Source organism: Leptodactylus fuscus, chromosome 9 (assembly GCF_031893055.1).
Source record: "Leptodactylus fuscus isolate aLepFus1 chromosome 9, aLepFus1.hap2, whole genome shotgun sequence".
Classification (NCBI taxonomy): domain Eukaryota; kingdom Metazoa; phylum Chordata; class Amphibia; order Anura; family Leptodactylidae; genus Leptodactylus; species Leptodactylus fuscus.
Genome location: NC_134273.1, coordinates 89,753,998 through 89,776,438, shown reverse-complemented (window position 1 = coordinate 89,776,438; position 22,441 = coordinate 89,753,998). Strand labels below are relative to the sequence as shown.

Sequence of the window (22,441 nt, the reverse complement as noted above, 5' to 3'; positions counted from 1 at the left end):
CGCCGATGTCTCCAGTCTGTACCAGTCACTACGCCGATGTCACCAGTCTGTACCAGTCACTACGCCGATGTCTCCGGTCTGTACCAGTCACTACACCGATGTCTCCGGTCTGTACCAGTCACTACAGCGATGTCTCCAGTCTGTACCAGTCACTACACCGATGTCACCAGTCTGTACCAGTCACTACACCGATGTCTCCAGTCTGTACCAGTCACTACACCAATGTCACCAGTCTGTACCAGTCACTACACCGATGTCACCAGTCTGTACCAGTCACTACAGCGATGTCACCAGTCTGTACCAGTCACTACAGCGATGTCACCAGTCTGTACCAGTCACTACAGCGATGTCACCAGTCTGTACCAGTCACTACAGCGGTCACCAGTCTGTACCAGTCACTACACCGCTGTCTCCAGTCTGTACCAGTCACTTCACCGATGTCACCAGTCTGTACCAGTCACTACCCCGATGTCTCCAGTCTGTACCAGTCACTACACCGATGTCTCCAGTCTGTACCAGTCACTACACCGATGTCTCCAGTCTGTACCAGTCACTACACCGATGTCACCAGTCTGTACCAGTCACTACACCGATGTTTCCAGTCTGTACCAGTCACTACACCAATGTCACCAGTCACTACCCCGATGTCACCAGTCTGTACCAGTCACTACGCCGATGTCACCAGTCTGTACCAGTCACTACAGCGATGTCTCCAGTCTGTACCAGTCACTACGCCGATGTCTCCAGTGTGTACCAGTCACTACGCCGATGTCTCCAGTGTGTACCAGTCACTACGCCGATGTCTCCAGTGTGTACCAGTCACTACGCCGATGTCTCCAGTCTGTACCAGTCACTACGCCGATGTCTCCAGTCTGTACCAGTCACTACGCCGATGTCTCCAGTCTGTACCAGTCACTACGCCGATGTCACCAGTCTGTACCAGTCACTACGCCGATGTCTCCAGTCTGTACCAGTCACTACGCCGATGTCTCCAGTCTGTACCAGTCACTACGCCGATGTCTCCAGTCTGTACCAGTCACTACGCCGATGTCTCCAGTCTGTACCAGTCACTACGCCGATGTCTCCAGTCTGTACCAGTCACTACAGCGATGTCTCCAGTCTGTACCAGTCACTACACCGATGTCACCAGTCTGTACCAGTCACTACACCGATGTCTCCAGTCTGTACCAGTCACTACAGCGATGTCTCCAGTCTGTACCAGTCACTACACCGATGTCTCCAGTCTGTACCAGTCACTACACCGATGTCTCCAGTCTGTACCAGTCACTACACCGATGTCTCCAGTCTGTACCAGTCACTACACCGATGTCTCCAGTGTGTACCAGTCACTACACCGATGTCACCAGTCTGTACCAGTCACTACAGCGATGTCTCCAGTGTGTACCAGTCACTACACCGATGTCTCCAGTCTGTACCAGTCACTACACCGATGTCACCAGTCTGTACCAGTCACTACACCGATGTCTCCAGTCTGTACCAGTCACTACACCGATGTCTCCAGTCTGTACCAGTCACTACACCGCTGTCTCCAGTCTGTACCAGTCACTACACCGATGTCTCCAGTCTGTACCAGTCACTACAGCGGTCACCAGTCTGTACCAGTCACTACACCGATGTCACCAGTCTGTACCAGTCACTACACCGGTGTCACCAGTCTGTACCAGTCACTACACCGATGTCTCCAGTCTGTACCAGTCACTACACCGATGTCTCCAGTCTGTACCAGTCACTACACCGATGTCTCCAGTCTGTACCAGTCACTACACCGATGTCTCCAGTCTGTACCAGTCACTACACCGATGTCACCAGTCTGTACCAGTCACTACACCGATGTCTCCAGTCTGTACCAGTCACTACACCGATGTCTCCAGTCTGTACCAGTCACTACACCGCTGTCTCCAGTCTGTACCAGTCACTACACCGATGTCTCCAGTCTGTACCAGTCACTACAGCGGTCACCAGTCTGTACCAGTCACTACACCGATGTCACCAGTCTGTACCAGTCACTACACCGGTGTCACCAGTCTGTACCAGTCACTACACCGATGTCTCCAGTCTGTACCAGTCACTACGCCGATGTCACCAGTCTGTACCAGTCACTACAGCGATGTCACCAGTCTGTACCAGTCACTACAGCGATGTCACCAGTCTGTACCAGTCACTACAGCGATGTCACCAGTCTGTACCAGTCACTACGCCGATGTCTCCAGTCTGTACCAGTCACTACACCGATGTCTCCAGTCTGTACCAGTCACTACACCGATGTCTCCAGTCTGTACCAGTCACTACACCAATGTCACCAGTCTGTACCAGTCACTACACCGATGTCACCAGTCTGTACCAGTCACTACACCGATGTCTATACCTGTACCAGTCACTACAGCGATGTCTCCAGTCTGTACCAGTCACTACAGCGATGTCACCAGTCTGTACCAGTCACTACACCGCTGTCTCCAGTCTGTACCAGTCACTACACCGATGTCTCCAGTCTGTACCAGTCACTACGCCGATGTCACCAGTCTGTACCAGTCACTACAGCGATGTCACCAGTCTGTACCAGTCACTACACCGCTGTCTCCAGTCTGTACCAGTCACTACACCGATGTCTCCAGTCTGTACCAGTCACTACGCCGATGTCACCAGTCTGTACCAGTCACTACAGCGATGTCACCAGTCTGTACCAGTCACTACACCGCTGTCTCCAGTCTGTACCAGTCACTACACCGATGTCTCCAGTCTGTACCAGTCACTACGCCGATGTCTCCAGTCTGTACCAGTCACTACGCCGATGTCACCAGTCTGTACCAGTCACTACGCCGATGTCTCCAGTCTGTACCAGTCACTACGCCGATGTCACCAGTCTGTACCAGTCACTACGCCGATGTCACCAGTCTGTACCAGTCACTACAGCGATGTCTCCAGTCACTACACCGATGTCTCCAGTCTGTACCAGTCACTACACCGATGTCTCCAGTCTGTACCAGTCACTACAGCGGTCACCAGTCTGTATCAGTCCTATAGAATACATTTTACATTTCTCACCCTAAGCTATAGAGCTGCAGGTCTTCATCTCTCTACATCTCCTCCCTCATCCATCTCCTCTGCCCTCCCCATCACCATCATTTTGCCAGTTATCTGACATCCCATCAATATCACAAGGAGCTAGTCAGACGTAGATAGTGAGAAGCTGCAGACTCCTCTCTGAGCAGTGTAGATACAGGGAAAGCTATAAACATGTAGAGGCTGTGACGAGAGACCTGCCCTTCCCCCTCACCTCACTTTGTTCCTATTTTGTATTTGCTGATTTTTAAAGACAGAGATTCCCTAGCACCAGGGGGTGAACTGCAAATCAGCAAGAGTGGCTGGAACTTTTTAGAAGTTTTGCAGCCAGAGAAGAGCAACATTTTACATAAAGTGCATTACATTCTGGTCCAAAATCACATGATCTATTAAATGAGACTTTTCTGCAAAGTTATTGACCATATCAGTGCGTCCTATAACACATCCCGCACCCTCTTGTTCCCTACATTCGGCCATACCCCCATACTCTTTGCCCTGGTGTCCTTCATATCTGTACACACTCATGCACCAGCTGGTTCTGGCTCCTGCGGTTTTCTAATATTATATTCTTCTAACGTGTCCACATGACATTCTGACCTTTCCCTATAACCACCGGCCATGGCAGGACCTGGGACGAGGATCCAAGGACACGTTCCAGCTCCGATGACCGGGATCCCTTATCAGTGGTGGCAGGTGTGCGGTTCTCAGGCCTCGGAGCCTCACGTCATCTTTACAGCCTCGCTGAACAAGTCGTCATCACTTCACTACAAGACTCCAGCACCGCACAGCAGAGAGGACGCCGCCGGGGGACACAATGACACGACCCTCCTGCTCTATCACAGCTTCATTGCTTCTCCTTTTAGTGAATATTTCTCTGGCTACAGAAACTGGTAACGCCACCGAAATTGAAGGTGAGTCCTGCTGTGACTGTAAGGGGGGATAGAGATGGGACCGCCAGGATATTACCCTTCACTGGACATAACTGCATGTGGTGTAGCATAAAGGCACCTTGTATATCGTTGTGTCCTCTCTGTCCCTGTACATCGTTGTGTCCTCTCTGTCCCTGTACATCGTTGTGTCCTCTCTGTCCCTGTACATCGTTGTGTCCTCTCTGTCCCTGTACATCGTTGTGTCCTCTCTGTCCCTGTACATCGTTGTGTCCTCTCTGTCCCTGTACATCGTTGTGTCCTCTCTGTCCCTGTACATCGTTGTGTCCTCTCTGTCCCTGTACATCGTTGTGTCCTCTCTGTCCCTGTACATCGTTGTGTCCTCTCTGTCCCTGTACATCGTTGTGTCCTCTCTGTCCCTGTACATCGTTGTGTCCTCTCTGTCCCTGTACATCGTTGTGTCCTCTCTGTCCCTGTACATCGTTGTGTCCTCTCTGTCCCTGTACATCGTTGTGTCCTCTCTGTCCCTGTACATCGTTGTGTCCTCTCTGTCCCTGTACATCGTTGTGTCCTCTCTGTCCCTGTACATCATTGTGTCCTCTCTGTCCTTGTACATCGTTGTGTCCTCTCTGTCCTTGTACATCATTGTGTCCTCTCTGTCCTTGTACATCATTGTGTCCTCTCTGTCCCTGTACATCGTTGTGTCCTCTCTGTCCTTGTACATCATTGTGTCCTCTCTGTCCTTGTACATCATTGTGTCCTTGCGGTCTCCAGCACCGTCCTATAGAAGTCAATGGAAGAGACAATTCACCAGTAACAGGTTCAATGCCTTTAGGTTCCTTAGAACAGACTGATAACTGCCGATGTCTCAAAGGGCAATGCTGACCACGGGGTCCGGGCCGACATGTGGACACAGGATCAGGGACCTTCCCTTTCCATGGAGAGCAGTTGTAGGTCTGTAGAGTCCACCAGGCTCCCAAAAAGTGGCAAATTTACAGCATTGACTTTCTTTTTGTGCCAATTTTAAGAGACTCTTCAGACATCCCAAATATCATCTGCCGCCCCCCGAACCCTCCACATCAGCGTCACAGTAACCTGCGCCTGGTCCCAGGAATCGTCTTGTACCCGCCAATGTCTCCGGGACTCTGATTCATTCTTACAATTCTCAATTTCATTTTTGGTAGGAAATTTTTTCTAAAAATTTATAGATTTAAAATCTTTCCATTTTTTATATTTTATTAGAAATGACAAAAAAAGTTTTCCTTAAACTTCAGTAAAAATATTAGTTATGAATGGCGTCGGATTTGGCCAGAAGTCGTCCCCCCCCCCCCCCCCATGTCTCCGCTGTGTTGTAGGGTAAATAGCAGCTGTTCTGCTTCTCAGGTGACTCTCAGAGCTGCGAACGTCAGGTGGAAGACACCGATCTCTGCTGTAATGTCCCGGGTGGAAAATGGTAATTAATATAATTATCATCATTAAACCAAAACCAAGTGAAGACCCCAAGGGGAGAGTCACCGGGGGCTTATTATCTACCAGGAGTCCCCAGAGACCGAACCAGCAGCAAAAGACCCAGAGACCGGAGATTGTAAAAGTTTCCACAAATGTTTATACCCAAGACGTTAATAATCCCCAAGATAACAAAGTATCATCTGCAGAGAAAGAAACATCAGATGTAACCGCTCCTGTGTCATCCCCGATATAATGTCCGGGCAAGAATAACATTACATTACTTATCCTGTATTATACTCCAGAGCTGCGCTCACTATTCTGCTGGTCACTGTGTACATACATTACATTACTTATCCTGTATTATACTCCAGAGCTGCGCTCACTATTCCGCTGGTGCAGTCACTGTGTACATACATTACATTACTTATCCTGTATTATACTCCAGAGCTGCGCTCACTATTCTGCTGGTGCAGTCACTGTGTACATACATTACTTATCCTGTATTATACTCCAGAGCTGTGCTCACTATTCTGCTGGTACAGTCACTGTGTACATACATTACATTACTTATCCTGTATTATACCCCAGAGCTGCGCTCACTATTCTGCTGGTACAGTCACTGTGTACATACATTACATTACTTATCCTGTATTATACTCCAGAGCTGCGCTCACTATTCTGCTGGTGCAGTCACTGTGTACATACATTACATTACTTATCCTGTATTATACTCCAGAGCTGCGCTCACTATTCTGCTGGTGCAGTCACTGTGTACATACATTACATTACTTATCCTGTATTATACTCCAGAGCTGCGCTCACTATTCTGCTGGTGCAGTCACTGTGTACATACATTACATTACTTATCCTGTATTATACTCCAGAGCTGCGCTCACTATTCTGCTGGTGCAGTCACTGTGTACATACATTACATTACTTATCCTGTATTATACTCCAGAGCTGCGCTCACTATTCTGCTGGTGCAGTCACTGTGTACATACATTACATTACTTATCCTGTATTATACTCCAGAGCTGCGCTCACTATTCTGCTGGTGCAGTCACTGTGTACATACATTACATGACTTCTCCTGTATTATACTCCAGAGCTGCGTTCACTATTCTGCTGGTGCAGTCACTGTGTACATACATTACATTACTTATCCTGTATTATACTCCAGAGCTGCGCTCACTATTCTGCTGGTGCAGTCACTGTGTACATACATTACATTACTTATCCTGTATTATACTCCAGAGCTGCGCTCACTATTCCGCTGGTGCAGTCACTGTGCACATACATTACATTACTTATCCTGTATTATACTCCAGAGCTGCGCTCACTATTCCGCTGGTGCAGTCACTGTGTACATACATTACATTACTTATCCTGTATTATACTCCAGAGCTGCACTCACTATTCTGCCATCTTCCTGCTTGTTCAGGGTCTTCACACTTTTCTCTGGTGAATGATATCTGGTGGTTTTTCCATCTTCTGGATTACATTTGATGACATCTTTGTTCTTCTCTTCAGTATCTGAGTCTCTCTTCTTGTTTTCCCTCCAGTTCCTCAGAGGGGCGCTGTCATATTACCGGATGTTCCTTCTGCTAAAGCCTTTGTTGATTCCACTGATATCGCCGTTGTCGGTTTTTTCGTGGTGAGTTCGCTCTCCGCTCTCTTGGTGTTTGTGTTGGATATTTTGGTGGGATCTTATTTTCCTGACTCTTCTGTTCTCGCAGGATCCGGAGCTGCCGGAATTTGAGTATTTTAATACCCTTGTAAAAAACCATCCTGAATGGGACTACGGGCTGACGACCAGCCAAGACGTCCTGAAACACTACAAGATACGGAGCAACGCCATAACCATCTTCAGGCAGGTAATGAGCGTGTTATTATTATATATTATTGCTACAATATTATTGTTACTATTATTATTATTATATACTTTCTATGTACAATGTTGCAATTCTTTGCTCCCTCGCTGTCAGATCTCAGCGCTGCCCCCTGCTGGTTCAGTAGTGCACAGAGTAGATTATGTTTTTCCTTACGGTTTAGGATTATGCAGAATTGTGAATGCAGCTCTGGTTGTGAATGAATTGTGAATGCAGCTCTGGTTGTGAATGAATTGTGAATGCAGCTCTGGTTGTGAATGAATTGTGAATGCAGCTTTGGTTGTGACTTAAAAAATGAAAAGAAAAATGACGTTATTTTTTTCTCACTGGTTTCAGGCAGATAATTTCCGTGACGATTTAGTGGTGGACGAGACCCCAGAACTTAATACTGCAAAACTTTACCGATTCCTTACAATCAACGAGCTCAGACTGGTCACCGACTACAACCCCATGGTAAGGCCTCTGCTTGTGGTCAGATACAGGGCAGTCTTGTTACGGTCGCGCGTCTTGTCCGCCGCCGCCGTCTTTCATGGCCCGCACACGGAGACTCTTAATAAATTGGGTTTTGCAGCCCCTTATAGTCCGCACAGTAATAAACGCTGATAAATCACAATTAGTACAATTAGGGCGATTAGTCGTGGATTGTGGGAGGGAAGTGACAGACGACGGCAGCGTCAGACTACACGGGGCTTGTATGTAGTCTGTTAGCATGGAAGCACAGAGGCCTGTATAGAAGTGGCAGATCTATCCCCTGACTATGAGAGTTGTAGTTCGCGCTGTCTCTGTTTCTCTTCAGACGGCCATCGGACTTATCGCCAGCAAAGTCCAAGTCCACCTGCTCTTCTTCACGCACGATAATGTGGAAGGACACGAAGAAATAATGAAGGAGTTACGGAAAGTGGCAAAGGAACTCCGGGGGCAGGTGAGTTCCAAATATACCCACACCCCGAAAATCACAGCACGCAGGTGTCTGTACACCCCAGAATACACGGACCAGAGAAACTGTAGATATTAACACATAACATGCAAAGGTTCATGTCTCCCTATAGCGCCCCCCGCAGGGTGAATAGAGTCCTATATAACCCCACTAAATACAGAGCAGACATGACTAGCCGATCATGCAGGGACTACATGTGATGACAGACCAGACATGACTAGTTGATCCAGAGACATTACATGTGATCACAGAGCAGACGTGACTAGCCGATCACTCAGGGATTACATGTGATGATAGAGCAGGCATGACTAGTTGATCCATAGACTTTACATATGACCACAGAGCAGACATGACTAGTTGATCCAGAGACATTACATGTGATCACAGAGCAGACATGATTAGCCGATCATTCAGGTATTACATGTGATCACAGAGCCGGCATGACTAGCCGATCATTCAGGGATTACATGTGATCACAGAGCAGGCATGACTAACCGATCACTCAGGAATTACATGTGATGACAGAGCAGACATGACTAGCTGATCATTCAGGGATTACATGTGATGACAGAGCAGACATGACTAATTGATCCAGAGACATTACATGTGATCACAGAGCAGACATGACTAGCCGATCATTCAAGGACTACATGTGATCACAGAGCAGACATGACTAGCCGATCATTCAGGGATTACATGTGATGACAGAGCAGACATGACTAGTTGATCCAGAGACATTACGTGTGATGACAGAGCAGACATGACTAATTGATCCAGAGACATTACATGTGATCACAGAGCAGACATGACTAGCTGATCATTCAAGGACTACATGTGATCACAGAGCAGACATGACTAGCCGATCATTCAAGGACTACATGTGATGACAGAGCAGACATGACTAGCCGATCATTCAGGGATTACATGTGATGACAGAGCAGACATGAATAGTTGATCCAGAGACATTACATGGGATGTCAGAGCAGACATGACTAGCTGCTCTTGGCGCACATTATCAGTAATGGCTTCCTCGCTTCACCTCCATTATTTCAGGTTCTGTTTGTGAAGATCGATGTGGACATGAGAAGTAACCAGAAGATTGTCGGGTTCTTCAGGCTGAAGAGAAGCGACCTCCCGCTCATCTCCATAATCGACACCGAAACAAAGAGGAAACGCTTCAAGGAATCCGGTGAAATAACCGCCGAGAGCGTGAAGACGTTCTGCTTAGATTTCCTGTCCGGAGAGGCGGTGAGTAGTCACTGGGTACAGGGGGTGACAGCGAGGCTTAAAGGGGAGCCCCAAATACTCATCCAATAGACAGCTCTCAGAGATGAGAGGGCTACAGGCCCCGCCCCCTGGACTCCTACCACTCAGATCATGTGACTGAGGGGGCTCAGAGGGGGAGGGGCCTGCTGATCTACTGACAGAAATCTCCTTCTCTTCCAGGACGAGTCCGACAACGTGAAGACAGAATTGTGACGTTTACACTTTTATTTTTTTCCTTCATTTTACGTTTTTACGATTTTAAAATAAAACTTTGTTTATGGAAAAAAATTTTGTCATTAACCCCTAGTGTTCTGTGTGGCGTTTGTATGTCCTCCTGCACTTGGCCAGTTCCTCCAGTTTTTCTCCCAAACTCCAAAGACATCCTGATAGTGAATGTAGATTGTGAGCCGTGTATGTGAGTGACAATGTGTGTACCGCGCTGCGGAGTATGATGGCGCTATAAGAATAATGGTGATGTGTGTCCTGCAGTACCAGGGGCGCACACTAGAGGGAAGCACAGCTTAGGATACAGAGCTACAGAGTGTCCCCAGGACAGAGAAGGGAGATAGCAGAAGCCTTAGGAGGGGAGATAGCAGCAGCCTGAGGAGGCCACAGAGTGACCGGTGACAGAGAGGGGAGGTGGCAGCAGCCTGAGGAGGCCACAGAGTGACCGGTGACAGAGAGGGGAGGTGGCAGCAGCCTGAGGAGGCCACAGAGTGACCGGTGACAGAGAGGGGAGGTGGCAGCAGCCTGAGGAGGCCACAGAGTGACCGGTGACAGAGAGGGGAGGTGGCAGCAGCCTGAGGAGGCCACAGAGTGACCGGTGACAGAGAGGGGAGGTGGCAGCAGCCTGAGGAGGCCACAGAGAGGGGAGGTGGCAGCAGTCTGAGGAGGCCACAGAGTGACCGGTGACAGAGAGGGGAGGTGGCAGCAGCATGAGGAGGCCACAGAGTGACCGGTGACAGAGAGGGGAGGTGGCAGCAGTCTGAGGAGGCCACAGAGTGACCGGTGACAGAGAGGGGAGGTGGCAGCAGCATGAGGAGGCCACAGAGTGACCGGTGACAGACAGGGGAGGTGGCAGCAGTCTGAGGAGGCCACAGAGTGACCGGTGACAGACAGGGGAGGTGGCAGCAGCATGAGGAGGCCACAGAGTGACCGGTGACAGAGAGGGGAGGTGGCAGCAGTCTGAGGAGGCCACAGAGTGACCGGTGACAGAGAGGGGAGGTGGCAGCAGCCTGAGGAGGCCACAGAGTGACCGGTGACAGAGAGGGGAGGTGGCAGCAGCCTGAGGAGGCCACAGAGTGACCGGTGACAGAGAGGGGAGGTGGCAGCAGCCTGAGGAGGCCACAGAGTGACCGGTGACAGAGAGGGGAGGTGGCAGCAGCCTGAGGAGGCCACAGAGTGACCGGTGACAGAGAGGGGAGGTGGCAGCAGCCTGAGGAGGCCACAGAGTGACCGGTGACAGAGAGGGGAGGTGGCAGCAGCATGAGGAGGCCACAGAGTGACCGGTGACAGAGAGGGGAGGTGGCAGTAGCCTGAGGAGGCCACAGAGTGACCGGTGACAGAGAGGGGAGGTGGCAGCAGCCTGAGGAGGCCACAGAGTGACCGGTGACAGAGAGGGGAGGTGGCAGCAGCCTGAGGAGGCCACAGAGTGACCCAAGCACAGCGAAGGGAGGTGGCAGCAGCATGAGGAGGCTACAGCGTGACCCAAGGACAGCGAAGGGAGATAGCAGCAGCCTTAGGAGGGGAGATAGCAGCAGCATGAGGAGGCCACAGAGTGACCGGTGACAGAAAGGGGAGGTGGCAGCAGCCTGAGGAGGCCACAGAGTGACCGGTGACAGAGAGGGGAGGTGGCAGCAGCCTGAGGAGGCCACAGAGTGACCCAAGCACAGCGAAGGGAGGTGGCAGCAGCATGAGGAGGCTACAGCGTGACCCAAGGACAGCGAAGGGAGGTGGCAGCAGCCTGAGGAGGCTACAGAGTGACCCCGGGACAGAGAGGGGAGGTGGCAGAAGCCTTAGGAGGCTACAGCGTGACCCAAGGACAGCGAAGGGAGGTGGCAGCAGCCTGAGGATGCTACAGAGTGACCCGGTGACAGAGAGGGGAGATAGCAGCAGCATGAGGAGGCCACAGAGTGACCCAAGCACAGCGAAGGGAGGTGGCAGCAGCCTGAGGAGGCTACAGCGTGACCCAAGGACAGCGAAGGGAGGTGGCAGCAGCCTGAGGAGGCTACAGAGTGACCCAAGGACAGCGAAGGGAGATAGCAGCAGCCTTAGGAGGCCACAGAGTGACCCGGTGACAGAGAGGGGAGGTGGAAGCAGCCTTAGGGGGCTACAGAATGACCCCAGGACAGAGAGGGGAGGTGGCAGCAGCCTTAGGAGGCCACAGAGTGACCCGGTGACAGAGAGGGGAGGTGGCAGAAGCCTTAGGAGGCTACAGAGTGACCCCAGGACAGAGAAGGGAGGAGGCAGCAGCCTGAGGAGGCTACAGAGTGACCCGGTGACAGAGAGGGGAGGTGGAAGCAGCCTTAGGGGGCTACAGAATGACCCCAGGACAGAGAGGGGAGGTGAAAACAGCCTTAGGAGGCCACAGAGTGACCCGGTGACAGAGAGGGGAGGTGGCAGCAGCCTTAGGAGGCTACAGAGTGACCCGGTGACAGAGAGGGGAGGTGTAAGCAGCCTTAGGGGGCTACAGAGTGACCCCAGGACAGAGAGGGGAGGTGGCAGCAGCCTAAGGAGGCTACAGAGTGACCCGGTGACAGAGAGGGGAGGTGGCAGCAGCCTAAGGAGGCTACAGAGTGACCCGGTGACAGAGAGGGGAGGTGGCAGCAGCCTGAGGAGGCTACAGAGTGACCCAAGGACAGCGAAGGGAGATAGCAGCAGCCTTAGGAGGCCACAGAGTGACCCGGTGACAGAGAGGGGAGGTGGAAGCAGCCTTAGGAGGACACAGAGTGACCCGGTGACAGAGAGGGGAGGTGGCAGCAGCCTTAGGAGGACACAGAGTGACCCCGGGACAGAGAGGGGAGGTGGCAGCAGCATGAGGAGGCTACAGAGTGACCCCGGGACAGAGAGGGGAGGTGGCAGCAGCATGAGGAGGCCACAGAGTGACCGGTGACAGAGAGGGGAGGTGGAAGCAGCCTTAGGGGGCTACAGAGTGACCCCGGGACAGAGAGGGGAGGTGGCAGCAGCATGAGGAGGCCACAGAGTGACCGGTGACAGAGAGGGGAGGTGGCAGCAGCATGAGGAGGCCACAGAGTGACCTCAGGACAGAGAAGGGAGATAGCAGCAGCCTTAGGAGGCCACAGAGTGACCCCGGGACAGAGAGGGGGGATGGGTGGCATAAACAGTTCCCGCTGATGATGGCGGCTATAAGAAGGAGGACTTGGCATCTGTATGTGGCAGTATTATAGTAGCTGGGGCAGGGAGCCTGAAGAAATCGTTTTTTTAAGCCACTAATGCACAACAGAGATTCCTGTAATTTTCTCCCTTCGACACGGTGAATAAGCCCCTTATATTTTCCCCACTAATATTCGCCGAGTCTTTACAACATAAAACTGTAGCGCACAAGGACTGATAAGACCCCAATAATCTGAATTACTGCAGTCAGTGCAGCAGGGGGGCAGTAGGATTGTAACTCCCCACATGATCCCTGTTCTGCTTCACTATTCTGTATGAATCCCTCCCTGTCCTTTCCATACACTTCAGTTTTCTTACATGTTCTCCCACTTTCCCCGGCGCCTGCTGATGTCTCTCCCTGCACTAAGTACAATGTGAAATACCTGAATCCAAGATGGCGGACGGTATTTATAGGGCTGTGACATCACAGGGCCGGCTGGCTGCTGATTGGCTGCACACGGCATTGTGGGTGATCCCGCGTTCCCAGACTTCCTTGCCTCTTGTCCTAACATGTGTAATGCAAACTGAATATTTCCTGAAAATCTGATCAAATTCAACTTCATCAGCTTCAATTTGCTCATCTCTAGTCCTAGCATGATATCAATGAACCAGGCAGCTCTGGATGAACCAGACACAGAATCCTGCCAGCAAACACTGAGGTCTTATGACTTACTAGCCGGGCTCCTCAGTTAGTTTTGGCTTTGCTGATGTAGCAGAGCCGGGCGATTCTCCAGGGCCAGGGATAAATATTCAGTGTTTATAGAGCACCGGGGTCGGCGGTTCTCAGGGTCACAGGTTTACAGCAGAGTATTTGTGGACAATGGCGCTGTGTGCGCTCGTCTTATTAATATTCACTGCGGAAATATCAGACACCACAGACAAATCCCCGAGCCACAGGCAGCAGGCCGGGCTACTATTCTGGGAGCCACTTGGTGCACCCTGCTGACCCCTCACCTGATAGCCGCCTGGCATATGGCTGATGCTAATGATAAGTCACAGGCGGCCGGAGCAACAGTACAGAGATAATACACACAGTGATGTCACAGTACAGAGATAATACACACAGTGATGTCACAGTACAGGATAATACACACAGTGATGTCACAGTACAGAGATAATACACACAGTGATGTCACAGTACAGAGATAATACACACAGTGATGTCACAGTACAGAGATAATACACACAGTGATGTCACAGTACAGGATAATACACACAGTGATGTCACAGTACAGAGATAATACACACAGTGATGTCACAGTACAGAGATAATACACACAGTGATGTCACAGTACAGGATAATACACACAGTGACGTCACAGTACAGAGATAATACACACAGTGATGTCACAGTACAGAGATAATACACACAGTGATGTCACAGTACAGGATAATACACACAGTGATGTCACAGTACAGGGATAATACACACAGTGATGTCACAGTACAGGATAATACACACAGTGATGTCACAGTACAGAGATAATACACACAGTGATGTCACAGTACAGGATAATACACACAGTGATGTCACAGTACAGGATAATACACACAGTGATGTCACAGTACAGAGATAATACACACAGTGATGTCACAGTACAGAGATAATACACACAGTGATGTCACAGTACAGAGATAATACACACAGTGATGTCACAGTACAGGATAATACACACAGTGATGTCACAGTACAGGATAATACACACAGTGATGTCACAGTACAGAGATAATACACACAGTGATGTCACAGTACAGAGATAATACACACAGTGATGTCACAGTACAGAGATAATACACACAGTGATGTCACAGTACAGGATAATACACACAGTGATGTCACAGTACAGAGATAATACACACAGTGATGTCACAGTACAGGATAATACACACAGTGATGTCACAGTACAGAGATAATACACACAGTGATGTCACAGTACAGAGATAATACACACAGTGATGTCACAGTACAGGATAATACACACAGTGATGTCACAGTACAGGATAATACACACAGTGATGTCACAGTACAGGATAATACACACAGTGATGTCACAGTACAGGATAATACACACAGTGATGTCACAGTACAGGATAATACACACAGTGATGTCACAGTACAGGATAATACACACAGTGATGTCACAGTACAGGATAATACACACAGTGATGTCACAGTACAGGATAATACACACAGTGATGTCACAGTACAGAGATAATACACACAGTGATGTCACAGTACAGAGATAATACACACAGTGATGTCACAGTACAGGATAATACACACAGTGATGTCACAGTACAGGGATAATACACACAGTGATGTCACAGTACAGGATAATACACACAGTGATGTCACAGTACAGGGATAATACACACAATGATGTCACAGTACAGAGATAATACACACAGTGATGTAACAGTACAGGATAATACACACAGTGATGTCACAGTACAGAGATAATACACACAGTGATGTCACAGTACAGGATAATACACACAGTGACGTCACAGTACAGAGATAATACACACAGTGATGTCACAGTACAGAGATAATACACACAGTGATGTCACAGTACAGAGATAATACACACAGTGATGTCACAGTACAGAGATAATACACACAGTGACGTCACAGTACAGAGATAATACACACAGTGATGTCACAGTACAGGATAATACACACAGTGATGTCACAGTACAGGATAATACACACAGTGATGTCACAGTACAGAGATAATACACACAGTGATGTCACAGTACAGGATAATACACACAGTGATGTCACAGTACAGAGATAATACACACAGTGATGTCACAGTACAGGATAATACACACAGTGATGTCACAGTACAGGGGTAATACACACAGTGATGTCACAGTACAGGATAATACACACAGTGATGTCACAGTACAGGATAATACACACAGTGATGTCACAGTACAGGGATAATACACACAGTGATGTCACAGTACAGGATAATACACACAGTGATGTCACAGTACAGAGATAATACACACAGTGATGTCACAGTACAGGATAATACACACAGTGATGTCACAGTACAGAGATAATACACACAGTGATGTCACAGTACAGGGTAATACATGGTGTGCCTCAGTGGTGACCCAGTATACATGATGTCGTCTGCCTGGAGGATCACCAAATGTGAGGACGCCCAGAAGATGAGATGGACAGTGATTAGAAATGTCTCTTTTCTCTGTCTCCTCTCCGGTTCCTTCTGCTTTTCTTCTGTATTAGAATAATTTATGCGCGGCGGCCATTCTAGTTAGACAAATTCCAAATTGGTCACTTGTGTTATATATTGGGTTTGTGCTCTTGGCTGTAATTTCCGATGTCTTCTCGGTTCCCTTCTTATGGAGGAGACACAACATGGAGCCGTCACCGGGAGCCTCGAATATCACAGGACGGATTCCATCTGGAGCCTCTGCCATGTGTGAACACGGGATAATAATGTCACAATATAGAGGAATGTTCTGCAGCGGGGAAGGCGTCTCACAGGCAGCAGGTTGGAAGAAAACAGGATCAAGCCAGAGTCTACTGTATATTCACCAGTCATCTGCAGCTTATTAGCAGTGGAGCGCCCCCTCAGATTTTAGCGCCCCCTCAGATTTTAGCGCCCCCTCAGATTTTAGCGCCCCCTCAGATTTTTCTGCTCCCCGTACACAGCGCCCTCTACCTGCCCTGACACACACTGTCACCTTTGCCTCCAGGCTCTTCCAGACATGTTTCCATTCACTGACCGCGACCAGATATAATCTACTGCCTATCCAATATTATTCTCAGCTGTTCATTATCTACAATCCTGGAAAGTTGGGTGCCCAATATGGAATAATCAATCTGCCTCGTGTTGCAGCGATATGGAATGGGGCACGATATAAAACTAGATGGATTTGTTATTCAGAAATCCACGAAAGCTGGGACAGACTTACCTTAATACATTTATGTTCTGTCTCTCTTTGGGAAAGCTGAGTGATTACCAGTCTGACATCATCTCTCCCAGCTTTTCTGCAGTCCTGACCAGCAGATCCTCCTAGTTATTCGGGACTGTATTGTCATATACTGAACTGTCTTACTTCTCTCGTCTGTTGCAGTTTTGCTTGTCACTCAGCTTTCCAATACTTCGGAATGGCACATTTGCGTCTTTATGAGGTTGTATTGTCAAACAATTCTGCAGAATCACCTTTAGGACTGGGCGACAACCAACACTGAGGCTTGATAATGACCAGACTGCTTTCCAGTCACCCAGCTTTCCCAGGAACAGATGTAACTAATAGAGGAGGATTTATATTTGCTGGAAGCCATGTGTCCTTCCTGTGGAGTAAACCCACTGGCCCCGGAGGCCATGACTGCGGCTTACTGCCCCCTGCTGTGTGAGTCACCGCGGCGTGTGCGCAACTCTGTAACATCTGACAATTATTATTAGGGAAAGCTAAAAATATCGTCTTCTCCTTTCCTGTTATTGATGGCGCCCTCCTACATCTGAATCATCTGATACACAGATAACATGGCTGCCACCCAGCTTTCCTAGAGTTCTGAACTGAAAAGCTTCTGCAGTTAAATTTGCCGGAAAGAATTGTGGCCCTTATGCCCCTCCCTCTTGTCCGTCTCACAGTGGTCATGTGATATTCCTATTTGTAAGAGGTCCAGGGGGTGGGGCTTAGTTTTCTTGTCGTCTGATTTCTCCACGACTTGTTACATTGTACCCCCAGACATTGCACAGATGCCCTGATATTAGGCCGGGTCCCTTTAAGAGCTCTAACGCCCCGATCCTGCTCCTGATTGTGACATTGCTCAGACCGTTTACGACAATCTGGAGCCGATGATTCTGTTGCTCGCGCAGACAGACGGGGCGGTCGGACTCAACGTTGGCGGTGTTCCAGCCATTCCTTCATGGAACATTAGGACAGCGAATTCCTTCTCCCGGGCGGAGGACGATGGAAATGAAATCAGCCGCAGTGTTTGCTTTTATGTGGCTAAATCTCATTTCCATGTAACGGGGGAAACACGAAAGACGGAATCAGGAGCAGAGGCGGCCGTGGGGAGACTTAAAGGGATTGACCAGAAACATCACAGGACAAGTGATCCAGATCTCTGGTGTACAGGCCCGACTCATAATGACAACAAGGGCCCCGCTCTGTTTCACTAGGCATTAGGCAAGGGTTAAATGGCAACTTTTGGTTGTGCACCACTATGCAGCCAATGGTAATGAACATAGCGGAGTTGTGCACTCAGAGCCTTGTAAGTCACCGCACAACCACATTCACCAATATTATGTACGCTGCTGTACAGTGACAATGCGGTGTTATGTCATCCTAGCTTTAAAGGTGTGGTTGTCAGTAATGAAAAAAATAACATGTGGTCGGGATGGAGGGGAAGCTAGAAAATAATAATACATGTATACTTGTATCCCTATATAGAAGAAGGTGAATCCACAAAGGTACCTTCAAAATCGCCCAGATTTACTCTTACAACTAGACAGAGGCAAAAATATTTTGGTACAATGTAGTTTGGGGCGTGGCTTAAATGTGCTAAAATAGCGTCAAAAATTCTGGTACAAATTGAACCAATTAAAAGGTGGCATAAACATAGACTAGACAATGTAAAGATATGTCAGATTTATCATCCAGCATCAGTCACTGAGATAAATCTAGTGTAGCATCAGTAACTGTGATTAATCTGGTGTAGTAGAAATCACTGTGATAAATCTGGTGTAGTATTATCACTGAGCTAAAGCTGGTGTAGTAAAAGTCACTGTGATATATCTGGTGTAGTGTCAGTCACTGTGATAAATCTGGTGTGGTTTTAGTCACTATGATGAATTTGGTGTAGCGTTAGTCACTTTGACAAATGTGGCACAGTATCAGTCACTATGATAAATCTACTGTAGTATCAGCCACTGTGATACATCTGGAGTAGTATCAGTCACTGTGAGAAATCTGTTGTAGTATCAGTCACCAGGGCCGCCATCAGGAATTTTGGGGCCCCATACAGCCTAAGTGTCTGGGCCCCCCCCCCCCTCCCCTGCCATTTTCGCTTTGCGCGCCGCGGGAAATTTAGCCCCACCCACTGTTATGGTGACTCCGCCCACTCATTAATTTTCTATTTGCCCGCGCACTGTATAATCCTCCTACAGTCACCCATAAATTATATGTCCCCCTCCGTCTCTCCCCTAGCTTCATATACACCCTTCATCTGCCCCCAGATTCATGTCCCCACATTTCTGCCCACAGATTCATGTCCCTCCATCTCTGCCCCCAGATTCATGTCCCCCCATCTCCATACCTCCCAACTTTTGAAGAACTAAAAGATGGACAAAATGTGTGGCGCGCTTAGTGCGCCGCAGCAAATTTAGCCCCGCCCACTTTTGTGTTGACTCCGCCCACTCGTTAATTTTTCATGTGCCCGCACACAGTATAATCCTCCTACAGTCACCCGTAAATTATATGTCCCCCCTCTATCTCTCCCCCAGTTTCATATACACCCTTCATCTGCCCCAGTTTCATGTCCCCTCCATCTCTGCCCCCAGATTCATGTCCCCCCTCCATCTCTGCCCCCAGATTCATGTCCCCCCTCCATCTCTGCCCCCAGATTCATGTCCCCCCTCCATCTCTGCCCCCAGATTCATGTCCCCCCTCCATCTCTGCCCCCAGATTCATGTCCCCACATCTCTGCCCCCAGATTCATGTCCCCCCTCCATCTCTGCCCCCAGATTCATGTCCCCCCTCCATCTCTGCCCCCAGATTCATGTCCCCCCTCCATCTCTGCCCCCAGATTCATGTCCCCCCTCCATCTCTGCCCCCAGATTCATGTCCCCCCTCCATCTCTGCCCCCAGATTCATGTCCCCCCTCCATCTCTGCCCCCAGATTCATGTCCCCCCTCCATCTCTGCCCCCAGATTCATGTCCCCCCTCCATCTCTGCCCCCAGATTCATGTCCTCTCCATCTCTGCCCCCAGATTCATGTCCCCACAGTGTCATGCCGTCCCTTCATCTGCCCCAGTGTCATGCCGTCCTCTCCTTCATCTGCTCCCAGATTCACGTTCCACCTCCACATTAAACTTACCTTCTCCTCCGCTCCCTCGCCGCTCTCTGCGCGTCTCTCTCGCTGACACATGCGGCTGAAGGAAGGAGCTGACACGGGTCAGCTCCACGCTTCGCCGCTGGGTGTCTCTCTCGCTGACACATATGCGGCTGAAGCGAGGAGCTGACCTGTGTCAGCTCCTCGCTTCGCCGCTGCCGCCTCTCTCGCTGACACATATGCGGCTGAGCCAGGTTCCGGCTCAGCCTCATATGTGTCACCGAGAGAGGCGGCAGCGGCGAAGTGAGGAGCTGACACAGGTCAGCTCCTCGCTTCAGCCGCATATGTGTCAGCGAGACAGGCGGCAGCGGCGAAGCGAGGAGCTGACCTGTGTCAGCTCCTCGCTTCAGCCGCGTTATGTGCTCAACTCAGATCTGCGTCCTCTGGACGCAGATCTGAGTTGAAACAGGACATATAATGACTGCTGCCGGCGCCAGGGGGCCCGCCCCCCCCCCCCCCCCCCCCCCCATTTTAAAATTTGGCCGGGCCCCTGACGCCAGTAGCAGTAGTACTGGCCTATCGGCGGCCCTGTCAGTCACTCTGATAAATCTGGTGTAGTATCAGTCACTGTGATAAATCTGGTGTAGTATCAGTCACTGTGATAAATCTGGAGTATTATCAGTCACTGTGGTAAATCTGGGGTAGTAGCAGACTATTTTACATTACAGTATCAATTATTTCGCTCACTATGGTTCCTGGTGAGTGTCACACAGTGCAGACCCTCCCTCACATGCAGCTGGCCCAGTGGCCTAATGGATAAGGCGCCAGCCTCCGGAGCTGGAGATTGTGGGTTCAAGTCCCACCTGGGTCGCAAGTTTTAATAATTTGTAAAATATAAACAATAAATAAGGAACATTCCGGAGAATTCTTGTGTCATTAATAACTGATAATAGATGTGACCTGTCTGATGTGTCATTTAATAATACAAAGGTTTAGTGCCCCTCCCCCCCTAGGAAGACACACCCACCACAAGCCCCACCCAGGGCAGGAGAGACTGGACAGAGGAGGACGGACATGAGGCATCATGGGAAATGACTGTAAGGGCAAAAATTAGGATATTGGATTTATTTTATCTGCATAGTCCCGCCTACTACAAGGGTGTCATGTGACCTTACTGGATGATAGGAGTAGTAGTATATAGAATGAATATACACTGCCTGCTCTATGGTCACAGGAGAGGAGTGTGAGAGGAGCAGGGTCACAGCAGCACAGAGTATGTCAGGGGAGGAGTGTGCTCATCTTATAGAGGAGGTCACAGGGTGAGTGTTACATAGTGAAGGAGCAGGGTCACAGCTGTACAGAGGATTTCAGGAGACTGTGCTGACCTACCCTTGAAATCTATAACTCACCCCAGTCAGTTTTGGCGCCGTCTTCGGACACTGTGCTAGTTGCGTCTGCAATTGAAACCCCGGTCTAACAACCAATATGGCTGCCAATACAGCGTTTTTAAGGGTTGTCACTCAGCTTTCCTAGACTACTGAGTGGTTAATCTGTGTACATAGACAGTGATTCCCCTCCCCCGCTGTATATCTGCTCATTTACTTGTCAGATTTACCAAAAAGTGACAATCCATTTTAGAGGAGATTCTTTATTTGTAACTTCCTTCAGTTCTCCTTGTTATTAACCCTTTCAGCTATTTCTTGGTCTGGGGTCTTCACGGCCGGTTGCTATCCCCTCCCCCGAGTTTTCCCATTTATATAAGAGTCCATTATGTTCCTGTATCATCGGCCTCGCCATCGACCTGTCTCCAGATATTTTCTCCTCGCCTTTAATTCCTTCCATCTGCGGCGTCCTGGTCCAAGATCTGCTCAAGGTGGAGGAGCGAATAAATAAGACATAAACAGCGTTCTGTGTGAGTGACCTGAAGGAACCGGAGAGGATGCCAGCGCGCACACGGATGTTTGACTCACAGCCTAGAGCCGGGGGCAACGCTTCTCCCCAAAGTGGGTGGTGGACGAGCGGTGCCAAGAACAGGACCCCAGAGGAAATGTGCAGGTTATTAATGGTATCACTCCCACCATCCGCAGCCGCCGCACAGCGGGAAACAGAGTGGAATATTATTATTTATACTGAAACCAGAGCAAATACTGCAGTGACCAGAATAACCTGAACCCCAAAGTCTCCTCACTGACCCCCGATCACCGGCCCAGAAATCAGATATAAGGCAATGGAGGAAAAGTCAGAAATAAAAAATTACCAACTTATTAGATCCAACGTCACAGAACTGAATCAACCCGCAAGGAAGCGGCGATAACATCATAGCAATACATGTGATCATTACAGCCAGCCTCGCTAGTGCCTTAATGAGGCAATATACTCCAGAGCTGCGCTCACTATTCTGCTGGTGCAGTCACTGTGTACATACATTACATTACTTATCCTGTATTATACTCCAGAGCTGCGCTCACTATTCTGCTGGTCACTGTGTACATACATTACA

General features: G+C 49.4%; 1 protein-coding gene and 1 non-coding gene across 2 annotated transcripts; both read left to right on the top strand.

Moving 5' to 3' along the window:
• Window positions 1-3,895: 3,895 nt before the first annotated feature.
• Window positions 3,896-9,722, top strand: ERP27 (endoplasmic reticulum protein 27). Its single transcript, XM_075286760.1, has 7 exons — window positions 3,896-3,992; window positions 6,980-7,071; window positions 7,154-7,291; window positions 7,643-7,759; window positions 8,103-8,228; window positions 9,297-9,488; window positions 9,690-9,722. The coding sequence occupies exons 1-7, from the start codon at window positions 3,896-3,898 to the stop codon at window positions 9,720-9,722; spliced, it is 795 nt and encodes a 264-aa protein (XP_075142861.1).
• Window positions 9,723-20,739: 11,017 nt separating this feature from the next.
• On the top strand, window positions 20,740-20,812 carry TRNAR-CCG (transfer RNA arginine (anticodon CCG)). The gene has a single exon. It is a non-coding gene; the product is annotated as a tRNA-Arg (tRNA).
• The last annotated feature ends 1,629 nt before the right edge of the window (window positions 20,813-22,441 follow it).

Coding starts and splice junctions, on each gene's coding strand:
- ERP27 (XM_075286760.1), top strand. CDS start 3,896: ATGACACGACCCTCCTGCTCTATCACAGCTTCATTGCTTCTCCTTTTA. Junction 7,072..7,153: donor CCGTTGTCGGTTTTTTCGTG/GTGAGTTCGCTC, acceptor CTGTTCTCGCAG/GATCCGGAGCTGCCGGAATT. Junction 7,292..7,642: donor CCATAACCATCTTCAGGCAG/GTAATGAGCGTG, acceptor CACTGGTTTCAG/GCAGATAATTTCCGTGACGA.